At 47.8% G+C, this 20300-nt stretch overlaps 1 protein-coding gene across 3 annotated transcripts in view; it reads left to right on the plus strand.

The window, feature by feature from the left end:
- WWC1 (WW and C2 domain containing 1) overlaps positions 1-20300 on the plus strand; it is a 152872-nt gene that overhangs the window by 86568 nt on the left and 46004 nt on the right. For all 3 annotated transcript variants that reach the window (XM_060144170.1, XM_060144171.1, XM_060144172.1), the window contains exons 3-7: positions 89-292; positions 10982-11058; positions 12558-12637; positions 18521-18650; positions 20028-20174. In XM_060144170.1, the coding sequence (XP_060000153.1) occupies positions 89-292; positions 10982-11058; positions 12558-12637; positions 18521-18650; positions 20028-20174 (638 nt within the window). The remainder of the gene's footprint in view (positions 1-88; positions 293-10981; positions 11059-12557; positions 12638-18520; positions 18651-20027; positions 20175-20300) is intronic.

Consider the following 20300-nt stretch of genomic DNA (forward strand, 5'->3'; position numbering starts at 1 on the left):
TTTTGTTTTCTGGTAGTAGATTCTACAGGCCACCAACTCAACAGACATTTGTGAGGTGCTAACCTAGGGTCTCTGGGGTCTGTTCTAGAAACCACTCAGATTGAGGATCCCCGGGTACAATGGCGGCGGGAGCAGGAGCACATGCTGAAGGATTACCTGGTGGTGGCCCAGGAGGCCCTGAGTGCACAAAAGGAGATCTACCAGGTGAAGCAGCAGCGCTTGGAGCTCGCGCAGCAGGAGTATCAACAGCTTCACGCCGTCTGGGAGCACAAGCTGGGCTCCCAGGTCAGCTGTGAGTACCTCCCCCGCCCCAGGACACCCACAAACACAACTACAGGGAAGAGGGAGTGGCCACACTGAGTCTTGCCTCTGTTGCCTCCCAGTGTTTCTCAGATCTACCTATTTTCGTTCATCTCCACTCCTTGTCCAAACCACCACCCTCTCTACTGTTTTCCGGCTCCTACTTGTGCTTTGCAGTGATTCATCTACCATTTTCATTCCATTTCCATTCATTCATTTGTCATCTCAAAATGCCAGACTTATTACCTGTCTTCTTATTGAAAGCCCTTTAGTGGCTGGGGGCAGTGGGGAGTTCTTGGTTAATGGATAGTTTCAGTTTGGGAAGATGAAAAAGTTCTGGAGATGGATGGTGGTGATGGCTGCACAACAGTACGAATGTCTTCAATGCCCCTGAGCTGTATATTTTAAAATGGTTAAAGTGGTAAGTTTTATGTTATGTGTATTTTGTCCCATTGCTCTTTCCATAACCCACACAGTCACACGTGATCAGGCCCCTGCTGGGCACTCCCACCTCATCGCAGGCTCTCATTCACTAGGCTCCAGATGCGCTGAGTACGTACATCATGCTCCCCTCGCCTGCCCCGCACCTTTCCACCTTGGGGCTTTGTAATTGCTGCTCCCCTGCCTAGGAAGCTTTTCTATTGGTCTCTTTGCACAGCTGGCTCCTTCTCACCCTTCCAGTCTCTTCCTTCAGGTCATGTCCTCTGAGAGTTTTGCTTCTGACATCCCCATCCACAGACTCCCTTCCCCAGCATTAGCCTCTGTAGTGGCTCTCTGTTTATTTTGTTCATAACACGTATCACAGTACATCTGCTTATACGCTGCTGTCGGTATTTCTGAGTGGAGGAGATTTCCTGTCTCCCTGGTTTCTGCAGGAGGAGAAGAGGCATGCCAGGGTCCCCAGTCCTCATTCCCAACATAGGGAGATGCCAGATCAGTAGCTTTCAAGGAGCCCGTTGACCTTTTCTGATGTGTTGAGGATTTTTTTTTTTGGTAATTTACCACTTTTTTTTTTTAACTTTTTAGAAATTTTAAATTTTTTTAATAATATTTATTTTCTCTTATTTTTTATTTTTTTGGCTGCGTCAGCACGTGGGATCTTTGTTGAGGCATGCGGAATCTTTCATTGTGGTGCACGGGCTTCTCTCTAGCAGTGGTGTGCGGGTTTTCTCTCTCTCGTTGTGACATGCAGGCTCCAGAACGCAAGGGCTCTGTAGTTTGTGGCACGCAGGCTCTCTAGTTGAGGCGTGTGAGCTCAGTAGTTGTGGTGCATGGGCTTAGTTGCCCTGCGGCATGTGGGATCTTTGTTCGCCAACCAGGGATTGAACCCACGTCCCCTGCATTGGAAGGCAGGTTCTTTACCACTGGACCACCAGGGAAGTCCCTACCACTGTTTTTTGGTTTTTGGTTTTTGGTTTTTTTTTTGCGGTACGCAGGCCTCTCACTGTTGTGGCTTCTCCCGTTGCGGAGCACAGGCTCCGGACGCGCAGGCTCTACGGCCATGGCTCACGGGCCCAGCCGCTCCACGGCATGTGAGATCTTCCCGGACCGGGGCACGAACCCACGTCTCCTGCATCGACAGGAGGACTCTCAACCACTGCACCACCAGGGAAGCCCCCTACCACTCTTTTTAATAACTAATACTTTCCTATGTTTAATGAGTGCTTACTACATGCTAGCCTGCAGTCTGAATATGTTATTTCAGTTAATTCTCATAACAGTTCTATGGGCAAGCACAGTTAATATCCTCCTGTAGCAGAAAAGGAATCTGCAGCCTAGAGAAGACCAATAACATGCCCAGGGTCTTACAGCTGGCAAGAGGTGATAAGTTGCAAACATATAAGTTCCGTCTGTCCCAACAACACCTGCATTGTGAGCCAAAGGGCCAGCATTAGGCCACAGTGTCAGGGTGTCCATGGCTTGGCTGGGTCCTTAAACACTACCCCTGTCTTTGAGAAGTTTGGTCTGGGAGGAGGACTGTGAGTGGTTTATTCACTGTCCCAGCCCCGCCCCGTTCCTTGGCAATTCAAGAAAAAAAAAACAATCTCAGATTATAGAAAAGAACTGGATTACACTCATTAGCTATTTCTAGGTCAAATAATGTCCTAGAGATCATCATGAGGGTTTTAGCACTTAATCTATCTTAGTCAGCTGGGGGCTGCCATAACAAAATACCACAGAGTGGGTGGCTTCAACACAGACATTTATTTTCCCACAGTTCTGGAGGCTGGAAGTCTGAGGTCAGGATGTCAGTATGGATGGGTTCTGGTGAGACCCCTCTTCCTGACTTCTCACTGTGTCTTCACGGGGCACAGAGAGAGAAAGAGAAACAGCAAGCTGCTGGTGTTTCTTCTTATCAGGTCACTAATCCCATCATGAGGGCCCCACCCTCATGACCTCATCTAACCCTAATTACCTCCCAAAGGCCCCTTCTCCAAATACCATCACATTAGGCATTAGGGCTTCAACATATGAATTTGGGTGGAACACAATTCAGTGTATAGCATTATTCTTACCAGAGCCCTGGAGGGAGGTATTAATATTGCTCGTGAAACTCAGGTTCAAAGAGGTAGAGGAGGGCTTCCCTGGTGGCGCAGTGGTTGAGAGTCCGCCTGCTGATGCAGGGGACACGGGTTCGTGCCCTGGTCCGGGAAGATCCCACATGCCGCGGAGCGGCTGGGCCCGTGAGCCATGGCCGCGGAGCCTGCGCGTCCGGAGCCTGTGCTCCGCAATGGGAGAGGCCACAACAGTGAGAGGCCCGCGTACCGCAAAAAAAAAAAAAAAAAAAAAAGAGGGGAAACTGTTCTAGACTTAAAAAAAAAAAAGCCTACGGCAGCATAAACCCAGTGAAGTGTTTGTACCTTGACTAGACCCTGGGTGGAGGGGAAAGCTGCCATAAAAGATATTCTCAGGCAATTGGAGAATTTTCTTAGTTATCATAATGATGTTGTAGCTATGTAGGAGAATGTTCTGTTATTTATTTATTTATTTAATTTATTTTCTGTATTTTTTTCTTGGCCACGTCAGGTCTTCATTGCGGTGCGTGGGCTTCTCTCTAGTTGTGGCACACAGGTTTTTTCTCTCTCTAGTTGTGGTGCGTGGGCTTCAGGGTGTGTGGGCTCTGGAGTTTGTGGCACGCAGGCTCTCTAGTTGAGGCCCGTGAGCTCAGTAGTTGTGGCATGCAGGCTTAGTTGCCCTGCGGCATGTGGGATCTTAGTTCCCTGACCAGGGATCAAACCCGCGTCCCCTGCATTGGAAGGCGGATCCTTTACCACTGGACCATCAGGGAAGTCCCGAGAGTGTCCTGTTTTTAAGACACATGTGTGGCATCATGTCTGCAGCTTAATTCCAAAAAAGTCCGGGGGGGGAAAAATGAAAAAATTATGGTGTCAGTCTTAAATGAGCAGATCGATGATACATTGTTGGTTTTGAATATGGGATAGGTTTTCGTCTTTTGCCACCATTTTCCAGTAATCATTCTTTGAGGGCTTGCTATGAACCAGGCATCCTACTGAGAGAAAGAACTGGAGTGGAGGGAGGGATAGACAGAACATATGTGGGGAAATGTTCAACGTTGGTGGATCTAGGTGAAGGATCCATCAGTATTCATTACATTATGCTTTCAAATTTCCTGTAGACAGAAAGTTTCCAAAGTATAAAGGTAAGGTGGGGAAGAAAGAGTCAAGTGACAGGAATGAAGCATTCCTAGTGCGGGCTATCCTGAGTGTTGTGGGATGTTTAACAGCATTCCTGGTCTCTCTACCCACTAGATGCCTGTAACATTCTCCACCCAGAGTTGTGATCACCAGAAACGTCTCCAGACACTGCCCTAGGGGGGCAAAATTGCCCCCGGCCGAAAACCACTGGTCTAGATAAACCACTTAGTGCAATTTCCTTAGAACATATTAATGGCTCAATAAATATTCTCTTGACAGGAAATACATTTTGAGAATGTCGACTCTGGAGCTGGACTGCTGGGGTTCAAATCCAGGATATGTAACTTCCTAGCTATCCGTGTAACTTTGCACAAGTGATGCAGCTTCTCTCTGCCTCAAATTCTTCATCTGTAAAATTGACATAATAATAGTATCACATTGAGGTGTTATGGGGCTTAATTTAGTTAAATACAAAGTATTTGGAATAGTAGTTGTCACATTCTTAAGCTCGCAATAAATAATAACAATATTTATTTGATATTATTAATTCATTGGCATTTGAAACGACAAAGATTTTTAACTGATCCCTGGAACCAGTAAGAATAAATACATGATTCGTGGTAGGAACTGATACAGTCCTATCATATGACTTCGGACGCTACTAAATGCTCCATCAGGTTCAAAAACACCATCATTTTGGTTTTTCTTTTTCTTTTTTTTTTTTTGGCCTCGCCACACGGCATGTGGGATCTTAGTTCCCCGACCAGGGATCGAACCTGTGCCTCCTACCTTGGAAGCTCGGGGTCTTAACCACTGGACCGCCAGGGAAGTCCCAAGACACCATCATTCTGAATGTTAAAGAAGGAGTCATCTCGGATCACTAGTCCTAAGACGCAAACCAGTGAGGGATGGCCCAGTCCAAGCATCCCAGTGAAATAGGCATGACCCAAGGCTCCTCATGACTCTCTTTGGATTTTATAAGCCAGGTTTGCCTTCCAAGTCAAGCTCTCCAGCATGTTGATAGACCGGTGAGGTAACATGCCTCCCTCTAACTCAGATGATCTGCTGGGGCTTGTGAGAGTTTTGCCACCTTGCCTTGGCTGCTGTAGGGCTGTGGCTGCAGGTGGGGCCCTGCCCTGGGGATGGAGGCTTTGTTGTCATCTCTGGCGCAATCTCTAGCTCCGTGGGGAAGGAGAAGAGAACTCACATTTAATGTACACCTATTAAATTTCTGGAGGGCAATATGCCGGCGCTCTACTTATGTTTAAAGTAACCTTGCTACACACACACACACACACACACACATGCACACACGCACACACAATCTTGCGAGGTATTGTTGTTCCCATTTTACGAATAAAACTGAGGCCCAGAGAGGGAAAGTATCTTCCCCAAGGTCACACTGGTAAAAAGTGGCAGGAATAGCTTTTATACCCAGGAGTATCTGACCTCAAAACCAGTTCTCTTCATTTAATCCAAGTCAGCCAGTCAAATTCTAAGGTTTGGGGGCTCTACTGGGGTCCCTCCATCCTCTGAAAGAAGAGAACTTGGGAGAGCTGGGTTCTTTGGGACCTCACCATGCTCCTTCCTCCTCCGGGCCTTGGTTTCCCATTTGAAAAATCAATCACTGGGAGCCTTGCAGCTAAAAATGCCAGTTGAACCACCTACGTGCTTTCACTCATTCCTGAAACTAAGAAAATATCAGATAAGAGATTTTTATGGCATACATGTACAAGGACAGGGAGACTTGGAGAGAAGAGAACAGCGGTAAAATATGGAGGCTGGAAAGCAGAAGGTCAGGTGGCAGCCTGTCTGATAGAGTGGAGAAAAGAGAAAATGGGCTGATAGTGAGGGAAAAAACAGGCCTCTAGTCTACCTGGAGCACGCGCAAAAGCCTCGGGAATTGGAGGGAGTGGCTGTCTCAGCGTGGAAGTGAAGTGAGGAGGGCCTGAAAGAAGATTGGAGGAGAGTTGTTCCTGAGACACAGACCACCAGATCTCCTTCCCAGATCAGTGCCACCAGGCCACTGCTCATCCCCAACGTGGGGAAAAATTGGAGGTTTCTTTTTTTGAGGTGCATCATACTGAAAACATGGTGATTAAGTGAACATGGACTTGAGGATTGAGACCCCAGCCCGCCTGTACCACTTGACTCCCAGAAGGGTGCCAGGCTATTACCCTGCGGGCTAGACAGTAGAAGAGTGTGGGGAATCGGAGTCTCTTCTCTTCAGAGAAAAGAGATGTGAAGAGAAAAGATGTAAAGACACTGACAGTGAGGATTCCTAGATGAAACAATCCAGCCAAATCACATCCCAAATAACCCACAGTCAATCATGTAACCCCTCATCAACAAGCTCCACTCCAGCCAGCTTTTTGGGCCCCCAGTCTTAAGGGTGAGCAGACAGCTGAGATTCCAGACATCCATGGAAAAGCCTCTAACATGAACAATAGAGCTTAAAACAAACACATGGTGATAGGGAGCCCTTGTAGGAAACAGGGAATATGCGTGGAGAAGAAAACATCGAGAGAAGCTACACAACCATGAAACTAAAACAGGATGCTACATTTTATTAAGAAAAAAAAAAAGGAGTCTTCAGAGAACACAGAAGAGCCTTAGGAAATTAAACTATGAGAGTAGAAATGAAAAATCCACAGGAAGCCTGGAAGGTAAAACAAAGTTTTCTAAAAAGCAGAACAAAAATAAAATGAGACGGAAAAAAAGACCATCAGGCCAAGAACTCTATCTGAGCAATAAAAGCTCCAGATAGAGCAGAAGAAACAGAGGGGAAGAAGCATCAGTGACATAATGCAGAAAAATTTCCCAGAACTGATAGAGGAGAGTTTTTAGATTGAAAGAGCTCAGTGAGCACCCAACACAATGGATAAAAGTTAACTCACACCAAAGACATATCATTGTGCAACTTCAAACACTGGGAACGATTCAAGATCCTAAAAGCTTTCAGAGAGGAAAACCAGGTCACACAAAAATGATCAGGACTCAGAATAGCTCCAGGCTTCTCAACAGTAACACTAGAAACCTAAAAGACAATGGAGCAACGCATTCACACTTTTAAGGAAATTCATTTCCGACCGAGAAGTCTATATCCAGCAAGGCTACCTTTAATCGAGGGCCGGCTAGAATAACGATCTTTTTAGACATGCAAGTTTTCCAAAAGTTTATTTCCTTCATGGGTCCTTTCTCAGGAAGCTCCTGGAAGTGATATTCTGCCAAAATGAGGGGGTAGTCACAGAGGGGGAAACATGGTATTTAAGGAGGAGGAGAGAAGGAGGCAAGGAGGGGGCGTCTCAGGATGCCAGCTGTGCAGAGAGAGTGCACCGGCACATGCCTTGCGAGACAGAGCCCAAGAGAGGAACTCTGTGAGGGGAGATTTAGATAACTGGCCAAGTGTGAAGTTGAATCGGTGTTAAATTTGTGGAAAGTAGGCACGCCTAAAAATGATCATTATTAACTCTAGGAAAAACAACCCAAAAACTGTGCTGGAAAGAAAAAGTAGGCAAAGTTGGCTATATGCCTCGGCCCTGAATAGTGTTTGCAGTGTAAAAGTAATGCAAACACTGAAGGTTGCTCTCGCCAGAGTTATCTGATGAGAAGCTGGGAGGGGTGTCCTGTGTGGGGTAGGGGCCGAGAAAGGGAGTGAAGCTAACACTCCATCCTCCAGAGAGAGAAGTGAATACATCATGCCTAAAACTGAAAAAAATCAAGAAACAGCAAAACATGCATATTAACAGACTCACACGGGTGGGCACCCAAGAAACTGGCTGAACCTGTTGAAACAGTTCCTTTTTCATGAGTGAGATAAGAGGATTGGGGAATGCTCTTTTTTTTATAGCAAATCTTGGGTGTATAAAATATATAGTATTTTATATATACTGTTAAACTGTTCATATATAACTTGAATAAAAACTAAAAATTAAACCTATAAAAAGGTGTCTCCTTGAAGGCACACCTGTTTGAATTTAAAATTATTTTGTTGTGGGTTAGTGAGGGGACATGGACACAGAAAGGAAGCTGATGACTTGTTTCTTGATTGGGGTGCTGGTCACTTGAGTGTGTTTCTTTTGTGAAAATTTATCAAGCTGCACACATGATTTGTGTACTTTTACATTCTCGCATGGATTTTTCACTTCAACAAAAAGTTTATTTAAAAAATAACAGGCCATGGGCCTCCCTGGTGGCGCAGTGGTTGAGAGTCCGCCTGCCAATGCAGGGGACGCGGGTTCGTGCCCCGGTCCGGGAAGATCCCACATGCCGCGGAGCGGCTGGGCCCGTGAGCCGTGGCCGCTGAGCCTGCGCGTGCGGAGCCTGTGCTCTGCAACAGGAGAGGCCACAACAGTGAGAGGCCCGCGTACCGCAAAAAAAATAAAATAACAGGCCACATCCCACTTCAGCAGCTTTGGGTATAAACAGTGCATTTCACAGTGATTCTCCAGAGGGTAATAATTCCAGCCCCTGGTGGCCCAGCTGGCAGAGTCTGTTCTTTTTGGGGTTCCCTTCCCTGGAAGGTTTCTAAATGTGCCCATGGAACACACTCACTTTCCACAATCAGCCCTGGCAGCGCTGATCCCCACGGCGACCCTCTCTTTCTTAGGGTCAGGACTTGCCATGCTTCACAGGCTCTCCCAGTCTGCTAACAACTCCCTTCAGCACTTCCCCCTAGTGTAGACCACCCATCCAGCAGCACCGATGAGCAGGGTGTTTAGCAGGACGGGGTGCTCACGGAACGGGCGCCCCCCATTTTAGCTGTATCGCCATCTTGTTTCCTCACTGATGACTCCTCTTGTCTTTTTACCATGTTTGCACTGCCAATAGGTGGGTAACGATTGTTAATTACCTTAAAATTTTTCCAAAAGTGCCTATCTGGGGAATTTGCTTAAGTCAGTGCCTCCAGCTGTGGATCCAGCTAGGTCCCTCCCCTGAGATCCCCAAGTCCAGCAAAGACCAGAGTGCAGAACATGAAAGCTTCAAACTGGAAACAGAACATGTGTCTGGAGTCCCTGTTCCACGCTCACGACGAGGTCTGCGAGGTCCTCCCTGTTCAGGTGTTCCGGCCACTCATCTCTTCTGGTAAAGCCTGGCTTCCATCCTCATCCTCATTCTCTTCATCACCACCATCATTGCAAACTCTGCAGAGACGTAATGCTACCCATGGTGCAGAATGACTTGTCAGTTACTCTGCAGGGCAGTTTTGTTTCCCAAACTTCCCAGTGTTCCATTTTAACTTTAACTTTCCTTATGCATAATCAAAAGGTCCACTCAGGTATTTTAACCAAATCCAAAGAGCAGAGCGGCGTCTCCTTCATGACTGTCCCTTCTACCTCCAGACACTGAAAATTGCTAGCAATCTCCAAATAAGCCTCTCTAGCCTCAGAAAAATTCAGGTCCCAGCAGGTGATGTTAAGTGGAAAGGGGAGGTGATGAAGTTGCTCAGACTATGGGATTAAGGACTTGGGAGAAACGCTTCTCTGGCCTGTCTCCCAAGAATGACTGTCCCTTTCCTGAACAGTGGGGCTGTGTTTACCTTAAAGACACAGTGACTCTTACATGGGGCCGATTTTCCTCTTCACATCAGCAGGTAGAAAGCTCAGAGCCAGGTCTGTGGCCGCGGGTCAGGAAGTGGGACCTCATGGTATGCAGTGAGCTCTAATCTCATGCCACTGGCTTCCTCACTTTCATTGTCCCTTGTCTCATTTTCCTTACCTTTTTTTTTTTTTTTTTTTTTGCGGTACGCGGGCCTCTCACTGCTGTGGCCTCTCCCGTTGTGGAGCACAGGCTCCGGACGCGCAGGCTCAGCGGCCATGGCTCACGGGCCCAGCCACTCCAGCGGCATGCGGGATCTTCCCGGACCGGGGCACGAACCCGTGTCCCCTGCATCGGCAGGTGGACTCTCAACCACTGCGCCACCAGGGAAGCCCTCATTTTCCTTACTTTAAATGGATCACTCCGTTGTGTCCATTTTTGTAAGCCTTAAAATCCTTTATCAAGACACAAAGAAATACTGCTTTTAAAACGCAGTAAGATTACAGCTAAAGGCATACCTCATTGACACTTCACAGATTGTGGTTTTTACAAACTGAAGGTTTGTGGCAACCTGGCGTTGTCAGATGATGGTTAGCATTCTTTAGCAATAAAGTATTTTTTAATTAAGATATGTACTTTTTTTAGGCATAATGCTATTGCACACTTAATAGACTGCAGTATAGTGTAAACATAGGTCTTTTAGGCACTGGAAAACAAAAAAATTCGTGTGACTCGCTTCATTGCACTAATCACTTTATTGCGATAATCGCTTTATTACGGTGGTCTGGAACCAAACCCATAGTATCTCTGAGGTATGACTGTACATGATTAAACTGTAGATAAACGTTGGATGGTAACTTGGAGAGAAGGTAATTGTATTAGGGTGATAGTGTTACAGGTAATTTATTTTCCTTTTCAAATGTACATTAATATTGTAGAATGCAATAAATATTTTTAGTAATTCCTTCTGATTAAAAATTGTATGTTTGTGTTAGAAAATGTAGCAAAGACAGAAAAATACAAAGACGAAAATGAATGTTATTCATCATTCAAATCTCTCTAGATAGCAGTATTATCTTTTTGCTATATTTCTCTCTGGTCTTTTTCCAGATGTGTGTGTGTGTGTGTGTTTGTGTGTGTGTGTGTGTGTGTGTGTGTGTGTGTGTGTATTTGTTAACTGTATATTTTACAAATTTAACTTATTCCTTCTTTGTGGTTTTTTGTAAATTATTGTTTTTATATAACAGTAAGTTTTGGACATTTCCCAAATATTCAGTATCCTTCAGCACCATCGTTTTAAATCACTTAAGTTGTATAGTCCCCGTTTTATATGTGTACCGTATTTATTTGACAAATTCCCCTTTGTTGGACATTCAGGTTGCTCACTAATCGTCATTCCTTTCTGGGTTTACCTAGATGGCCAAATAAGCCAACTTGACCAAAATGTGTTTCTTCTATAGAAGATTTTTTTTTCTTTTTCCTTGCAGTGGTCTCCGGTTCGTCATCCAGCTCTAAGTATGACCCTGAGATCCTGAAGGCTGAAATTGCCACAGCAAAATCCCGGGTAGGTCCTCTTTGCTTATACTGTTGATGGGGGTCACTGAGGCAGCCTTAGGCTACTAGCCCACCCACAAGAGCAGAGGAGATGCTTCAACCAGGCAGCGGCAGCCAATGCTGACTAACAAGATTCTAAATAATGACAATAGTAGCAGTAGTAGCCGTCGTTTCTGTAATAGTAATGGTGATAGCAGCCACCCTTTCTCAAGCACTCGCTCTATGCCAGGAGTAGCCCTAAATGCTTCACGAGTTCTACGTCATGCCCTTGAGACAGCCCCACGAAGTAGCCACTGTCAATATCTGCATTTTGAAGATGAGCCGACAGTGGCTTAGGGGGGGACTAAGTGACTTGCCCAAGGTCACAGGGACTCAAGGCTTACTTTGAAGTTTTTAGTGTAAGGAGCTATTTTGCTGGGACTTCCCTGGCAGCCCAGTGGTTACGACTTCGCCTTCTGATGCAGGTGGCCGGGGTTTGATCCCTAGGCGGGGAGCTAAGATCCCACGTGCCTAGCGGCTGAGAAACCGAAAACATAAAACAGAAGCAATAATGTAACACATTCAATGAAGACTTTAAAAAGGGTCCACATCAAAAAGATCTTAAAAAAAAAAAGATGCTGTCTTGCTAACCATTGCTTATTCTGCAGTACTGTATTTGATTACTTCCTGATTACCTTAGGGGGAGAGATATTTTTATTCCCCCTTGACTGATGTGGAAACGGAGGATCAGCCGTCAAATGACTTGCTCAAGGTGAAGTCAGTGTTGTGAACACTGGTTTAGTGCACCTTCACATAGGTCCTACAAATTCAGATGCCTGCAAGAACACATGAAAGGGGGGCGGGGGCTGGCAGTGAGGCAGTAGGGATTAGTGGGGACTGTGGAGCCTAGGGGGTGGGCCCTGTCTAAAGGGGTAGTGGAATTTCAGCCCTACGCTCTTATGGCCATGCTGGAATGTAGGCTCCACATTGGCAGATCTTCCAGTATTTTTAGAAAAGAACTGTATATCTAGGCCAAGTATATGAAACATCTCAATATTTAATCATTAGCAACTAATTTTTAAAAATTTAATAGCACCGCAAGCCAAACAAAGCAATCCTGCAGGCTGAAGCTGGCTCCCTGGCCGTGTCTTGCCTGTAAAGTTACCACGTTGCCTCTTACCTCCATGCACTAGCATATCCAGTGCCTGCTTTAAGTAATGCACGACCCAGGAAATTGCTGTTCTCCTCATCTGTCAGAATAGGAAGGGGAGGCTCACAGAGGTGAGGTGGCATGAAAGAGGTTAGCCAGCTCCTGTCCGCTTCCTGTTTCTCTGGCGCAAGGGCAGCTAGGAATGACCTGCAGGACAGCTGGACTGGGATGCCAACCGAATGCGCAGCTGCTGAGACCCAGGCGACATCAGTGAGGGGGGCCCGAGGGATGTTGACCTGATCATTATGCAGGGGCAGTGGGGGACTCTGGATTGATACCAACCTCTGACCCAGCCCCGTGTGTGGTCTTCTGCCATCCAGGTTAACAAGCTGAAGAGAGAGATGGCTCACCTCCAACAGGAGCTACAGTTCAAAGAGCGTGGCTTTCAGACACTGAAGAAGTAAGTCCACCCTGCAGTGTGGGGCATGGGGATTGCCCCCAAGCCGTGCTCCCCTCCTGTCCTCTCTGTCCCCTTCCCCTTCAGTCTCTCTCCATCCTCCTCGAAATGGGGCTCTTTAATCATTCGATTCCAGTTCTATTCCACTGGCATTTACTGTCACCCAACATTGAGGTTTGGAAAGAGAAAAGGGGAATCATTTCAGACCACCTGGTTCTCATCGTCCTCTGAATTCCCGAAGCCGTTAAAGTCTGTTCCATTCAGTTGAGTTTTGCCAGCCGGTCATAGAAACAAGCATCGTTGGGCATTTCTGTGCAGCAGTCTCATCCCCTCCAGTAGAGCCGGGAGAGTCTGATACGCACACAAACAAAACCGCCTCTTTCCATGGCCCCTAAAAGTGAGCAACGACTTCCGCTAGTGAGCTCCCCAGAAGGAACAAGGATCTCTTCCACAACAAACGAATTATGAGGAGAGTGGGCACCATGCCGTGCATGCTGTGCTTATGGGTGACTGCAGGGGTTTCCAGGACTTTGACCAAATGTAATTTTCACTTAGCTGACTTGCAGCCAAGCAAGACATAGCTCTGTTGTTTCCTTAGAGAAGATGTCTTCATTGTCACTCTCATGATCATACCAGCTAAGACTTGTTGAGCAGATACTCTGTGCCAGGGAGGACTTTCAGTGTTTCTGCACGGGTGACCTCATCACAACTCTGTAAGCAGTGCTCTTTTAGCTGAGCCCATTGTATAGATGGGCACATAGTCAGTGCCCCTAAGAGTTAGCTTATTGTCATTGTTAACCAGGGGGATCATCGAGACTTGTGCATTGAGTCATGTCCAGTACATCTGATGGGCTTACGGGATGGTCATTGCAGAGGTGCCTGGTAGCCCTCGTGGGAGCTCCAAGGAGTACAGCCAGTAGGTGTCTCTGTTCTAAGGGACGTGCACTTGGATTCCCAGAGAGGCCACCTCTGTGCAGACAGCAGCTTCTGTAGACACTTGCTGTTTCACTCTCCCTGACTGTACCTTTTTTTTTTTTTTTTTTTTTTTGCTGTACGCGGGCCTCTCACTGCTGTGGCCTCTCCCGTTGCGGAGCACAGGCTCCGGACGCGCGGGCTCAGCGGCCACGGCTCACGGGCCCAGCCGCTCCGCGGCACGTGGGATCCTCCCGGACCGGGGCACGAACCCGCGTCCCCTGCATCGGCAGGCGGACTCTCAACCACTGCGCCACCAGGGAAGCCCTGACTGTACCTTTACCTCATTCCCTGGACCTCAGTCCACTCTTCACCACTCTGTGGCCACAGCCCCGAGCCTTTGGGTGTCCGTCTCCAAGTCCAATTAATCGAGCAAACTGTGACCACCAGTCGAGGGGCCGGTTGGTTCTTATTCACATCTCCCCACTCCCCAGACCCCGCCCCACCCCCACCCCCCCGCCCATCCCAGAACACAGGGTAGAAGGAAGTATGGCTTTGGATTATAGATTGCGTAGAGTACCTTTTTGTGTTCTGTATTATGGCTTTGTGTTTATATAGATATATGTTATTTCGGTAGGTATATATACATATGCCAATCCCGTCTCTCAAACCAGGTCCTAGTCTCATTAGGACAAGGGGCCGTGCTTTACGCGTCTTCGTAATCACCAGTGGTGCCAAGGACAGTTGAGGGCAGTACTGCGACTTCAGAAAATTCCTTAGTGGAGCAGCTTCTGAGCACATAGTTTAAGGGCTACTCACTCTCAGCGCAGGTGCCCTTCCCTTTCCTCTCCCGCCTCCCCACTCCCCACTCTGGGATCCTCTGGAGCTTCGGGTTAAAACACTTCCCATTATCCTCCGAGCCACCACAAACCTGTTTTACCACTTTGTCACCCTGCAGCAGCATTGAAAATTCTTGTTGCTTGGTAAGCTGACGCTGAAACCCCGAAGACAAGCCTCCTTTCTTTCCCCTTCCCTCACCCGCCCGTTTGATATGGGGCCCAGATAAGACTGCATCGCGGCTCTGGCTACCCACGCTCCTGGCCGGAAGCCGGCCCCGTGTTCACTGTGGAAGAAGTGAAACTATTCTGCTTTAATGGGCACCTTGGCAGAGAGGGTTAGGGATGTTGCCGCAAGGGACAGATGGCCTAGGTTCAAATCTCAGTTCCCTGGGAACGTGGAAAAGTGGCTTAACCCCCTTGAGCTCCTGTTTCTTTATCTGAAAAATAAGTTATTGTAAACATTGAATTGGAAAATCCACATGGAGCGCGTGACTCTGCCTGGCACATAGGGAGAGCCCAGTGAGCGGAAGAGGGTGGTGACCTCTAGCTACTTGCCTGCCTGCGCTTGGGAAGGAACTCAGATGAACTCTGCGTCCTCCCTGGGCTCGAGGCCGCGCTGGGTATGTGCTTGTGTACCCGTCTCCTCGTCTCTACTCCCTTTAAGAGCAGTTTTTATTCTGCCTCACTGATGGGGCTGAAAATAGACCTGCGAGACCCCCTAGCTTGTGAGCGTCAGAGCTTGGTTTGGAACCCGGGACTCTTGGATTTTGAAGCTCGTGTGTTAATACCTCCCTTCCTGGTATCATCCCAGATAACCCCTTCCCCAGACCCAGAAAACATCAGGCCCCTTACCCTCTCGCTTGGGACCCTTTTTAGTGTCTAGTGGGGGATGACCCAGTCACTTCGTGGCCTCCTCTCTTTTCAGAACCTGGGGGAAGCTGAAACTCATCCCTTTGTTCACTTCCTGGTCAGCAAACCCAGTTTTAAAAAGCAAAAAGGTGGCTGAGGATTGAAGCATACCTCGTAGAGGAGCCTGAAAAGAAAAATCAGGCCCAAAGCTTGGGATTTGGCCCTGTCAGCTGCCCTGAGCCCTCATCAACAGGGAAGTCTAGGCCCACCAGCCCCGTGGGAGGAGGAGGGCAGGACAGCATCTTTCTGCATGTCCCCAGGGCCACCCTGCCCAGGTGAGGGTTGTCTGGACAAGTCCAAGAGGAGTCGGCCGCCGTCAGAGCCTTTGCCTTGCGTCTCTGTGGCTGCCCTGTGGCTGCCGGGTGTGTGACTCTCTCAAGTGCTGCGAGAAAGGACAGCTGTGTAATTTGGAAATCCTAAAACACACCCTCTCCTTCCCACCAACCACGCAACTTTTCTTTCCCTTAAAAAAAAAAAAAAAAAGATTCATTCACTGGGTGCATAATGGTAACCCTTTGTTCTCCTCCCCCGCTCCCCAGTCCTAAGAGTGTTCCTTCTCCCGGCTACTCTCTGGAGCCAGATTCCAGAGGCTGGGTTGCTAAGGCCGCCGGGAGCCATCAGGTAGAAGGCGCCTGAGGAGGCTGAGGCCCGGCAGACAGACCACGTCTGTCCCTTCCTGAGGATTCAAAGCCACCCTCCCCCCGCTGGCAGAGGACAGCCGGGCACAGAGCCTTCCCCAGAGCCCCCAGCCCTGTTCAAGCAAACCGCGTCTCCCCTGCACCCCTTTCCCATTTGGGGCAGGGCCACCTCCGGTCCCAGACACTCGGCTCTGCTGGGAAAAAGCTCCCTGTAGACTAATTTTTCAAACTAAATCTGAGACCAGTCTTAGCTGACCGGGCAGGCTTGCCCAGGCCCAAGTCCTCGAAAGGAACAGACAGGCTATTTTTAGTGGGAAGACATAACTGGGGCTTTGTCTTCCCCACACGGAGGAGGCTGAAATAACGGAAGGGGGAGGGCCGAGCTGAGACCGCATCTTCCCCCCACCCCCTACCAACCCACTCCCCTGCTCACAGGCCCCGACAATGAGGCCAGGATGGCAACCTGTGATTCCCCAGTCAGGTTATTTTTAGCCCAGGACACTTTGGCCTCTAGCAGGAAACCAGAAAGGAATGCCTACGAGTGGTTTCTCATCCTGAAATAATGGGTTTGTGGTGTTCCCGTAGCCTGTAAAACTTCCTTTTCTTCCCCGGGAACTGAAACCTCGGCCCTAGCCTTTGATGAAAGTGTGAAGCAGTTAAATTTTCTCTCTGCCCTTCAGAACCTTTTCCACAGCACAGCCCTCCTTCCCCAGAGGGCTGGGCTCCCCACCACCTCTGATTTGTCTGACCTTCAGAAAACGACATCGTTACCCTTCGCTTTTTTACTCCCATCGTCCCCCATCAGAACCAACCTGTGTGTAGGGCCTGGATCAGCTAGGAAGCTCCCAAGGATGGAAGTATTCTAACTCCTCACATCTGCCTGGTGCTCCCTAGTTCCCCACCTGATGTTCCATCCTTATCCCATTTGACATTTCCTCACAGCTCTGTGAACATGGGCCGGGCAAGATGACATTATCCAGGTTTTCTCAGAGGAGGAAACTGAGGCTCCATGTGCGTGAGGGCCATGCCCAAGGTCACACTACTAAGTGGTAGGGCTGGGAGTTCTGCATCCTTCTAACCTTTCCTTCCCTGTGGCCATTAACGAGAGGAGCAAAGTCATCCCTGTGGTTCTCACCAGGGATGACTTTGCTCCTCTCCCCCAAGAGACATGAGGTAAAGGATGGAGACATTTTTGGTTGTCACAACTCAAGGTCAGGATGCTGCTAGCATCTAGTGGGCAGACACCGGGGGTGCTACCAAACAGCCTACAATGTGCAGGACAGCCCGACAACAAAGAAGAGTCTAGCCCCAAGCATCCTGAGGTTGAGAGAGCCAGATTAAAGGACACGAAAAGATGTTCAACGTTGCAAATCATCGGGAAATGCAAATCAAAGACCACAATGAGCTATTACTTCACACCTGTCAGAATGGCTATCGTCAAAAAGAACACAAATAACAAATGTTGGTGAGGATGTGGAGAAAAGGGAACCCCTCCTACACTGTTGGTAGGAATGTAAATTGGTGCAGCCACTGTAGAAAACAGTATGGAGATTTCTCAGAAAACTAAAAACAGAACTACCATATGACTCAGCAATTCCACTCCTGGGTATATATCCAAAAAACACCAATTCAAAAAGATACATGTACCCCAACGTTCATAGCAGCATTACTTACAATTGTTGAGGTGTGGAAGCAACCTAAGTGTCTGTCAACAGATGAATGGATAAAGAACATGTGGTATATATACTGTATACAATGGAATACTACTCAGCCATGAAAAAGAATGGAATTTTGCCATTTGCAGCAACATGGATGGACTTGGACGGCATTATCCTAAGTGAAATAAGTCAGACAGAGAAAGACAAATACTGTATGATATCACTTACATGTGGAATCTAAAAAATACAACAAACTAGTGAATAAAACAAAAAGAAGCAGACTCACAGGTATAGAGAACAAACTAGTGGTTACCAGTGGGGAGAGGGGAGGGGGAAGGGGCAGTATAGAGGTAGGGAGATAAAAGGGTTATTATGGGATTATATGAAATCATGTGGGTGAAACTTTTGAAAATTGTCAGGTACTATAGAATTTAAAGAATCTTTCATTCAATAAATAAAGTAAAATAAAACAAAATAACATTAAGGGGGAAGAAAAGGACTGTTCCATGCCAGATACTAAAACTACACAAACATATTCAAGCCTGTCGGATCAAGTCTAGGACATTACCACATAAATTATTAATTATAGCACAACATACTGAGTGCAGTGTCACAGCTATGCACAACGTGTTATGAGAACACCTAGCCCAGCCTTGGAGGACTCAAGGATGTAATCAGGGAAGGTTTCCTGTAAGAGTTGACTTCAAGAATGGTGTTGCTTCTGCAGCCCCACACTATGGGACATTTGCAGTTTGACAGGGACCTTCTGTGCCTTATGCAATAGGCAGGACCTGGGGAAGAAGGGTATGCAGGGAAGAGAGGAGACTTCTTCCAGGACTGAAGCCCTATGGTCTATGCTTTTCTTCTGGGGAAACTCCATCCCTCGGCCTATCTCTCTCTGTCTGACCTTTCCTGTTGACTGTCTCCTAGAATCGATAAGAAAATGTCTGATGCTCAGGGCAGCTACAAACTGGACGAAGCGCAGGCTGTCCTGAGAGAAACAAAAGCCATCAAGAAGGCCATCACCTGTGGAGAAAAGGAAAAGCAAGATCTCATTAAGGTACGCGAGTTCCCAGTGATGTGGGCCCCATCCCAGTTTCTCCTGAGCACCTTCCTATGCCAGGACTCATGTGGGCTATTTCCACATGCTGCAAGATCTGTGAGTTCTCCTCACTAGTTCTCTTGGGCTTTTAGTCTCATTTTTATAGAGGAGGAAATGGAGGTTCAGAAGCATGAAGTGACTTGCCTAAGGTCACACAGCTAGTGTCAATGGCAGAGCTGGAACAGGAGCTCTCTGGTCTAGTCTAAAGGCCACCTCCTTGCCACTAGCTTTAGCCATCTGGCTTATTTTGCACAGAACCAAATGGAGGGAGGTGGTTTCAACATCACCTCGACATCAAAATGTAGCATCTTTATAAGCATTTCATTTCATGTTCCAACTCTGTGCTGGGAAGTGACAAAGGATGACAGATACGATTTAATATCTCTCAGGCAGTAGTGCCAAGCACTTTGCAAGCACTGTGCCTCACTTATCCCTGACATCAGTGCTAGGTTATCTCCATCATACAGCAAAAGACTGCACAGATCGGAGAGTAAGTGGTAGAGCCAAGATTCAAACCCATGGACAACTGACTCAGAAGCCCATTCTCTTAACCCCTGTACATCCCACCTACCCTCAAAGGAACTGCCTCCTTGACCTCTGAGATACTCTGTTTTCATTCCCATCGGCAGATGAGCAGTCAAGCTCAGAGACACTGTAAATGAGTTGGTGAAGGAAGCCTTGCACTCTGTGAGAAACAGAATAATTTCATAGCTCCTGCCCAGGACTGCAGCCCAGTGACAAGACATTAGCAGACAGTGAGGCATGTTCCGATCGTGTTTAGCAGTTCAGAGTACCAAGTCGGATAGACCAAAACCAAATCCTGGTTCTCTCAGTTGCCAGCTTCTCCCTGTAACAACTCCCTTGTGGATAAAGTGGGGGATAATCACAGGTTACTCCTCGCAGGACCGTGATTAGGATTAAATCAGATCATGGTAGAGCTGACAGTTGTTGAGTATTGACTGAACTAGTGCTTTACACTGGTCATCTCGTTTAATCAATATGATAGCCCTGTGAGATAGGACCTGTGATTATTCCCATTTTGCAGGAGAGGAAACTGAGGCACAGAGAGCTTCATCAACAAGCTCAGACCACACAGCTAGGAAGTAGCAGAGCAGGGGTTCCAGCTCAGTCCGTGTGTCTCCAGGGCCAGTGTCCACCCTGGGTGACCCCATGTAAAGGGCCTGGCCCAGTGCTTGGCACCTCCTCACTAGTAGCTCTTCACAGGCTACGTGGGATGTCTAGGGGGAGCATGGGTTCCTAGTAGATTCACAGAGAGTGACAGGCCCAGAGCTCCCTCCCAGAAGGGTGCGTCGCCAACCCTGCCCTCCGTTCCAGAGCCTCGCCATGCTGAAGGACGGCTTCCACACCGACAGAGGGTCTCACTCTGACCTGTGGTCCAGCAGCAGCTCTCTGGAGAGTTCAGGTTTCCCGCTGCCGAAACAGTACCTGGATGTGAGCTCCCAGACGGACATCTCAGGAAGTGTGAGTAGACAGCGTGTGCTGCTGCTGCGGGCCCCCAAGGGACAGAGTACCCTTCTTGTGACTCACCTGAGGAGCTGGCTGGTGAATGTCTATGGGCCTGGCTGCTAACTCAGCCTTCTGGAGCTC

This window comes from Lagenorhynchus albirostris, chromosome 3 (genome assembly GCF_949774975.1).
Source record: "Lagenorhynchus albirostris chromosome 3, mLagAlb1.1, whole genome shotgun sequence".
Taxonomy (NCBI): domain Eukaryota; kingdom Metazoa; phylum Chordata; class Mammalia; order Artiodactyla; family Delphinidae; genus Lagenorhynchus; species Lagenorhynchus albirostris.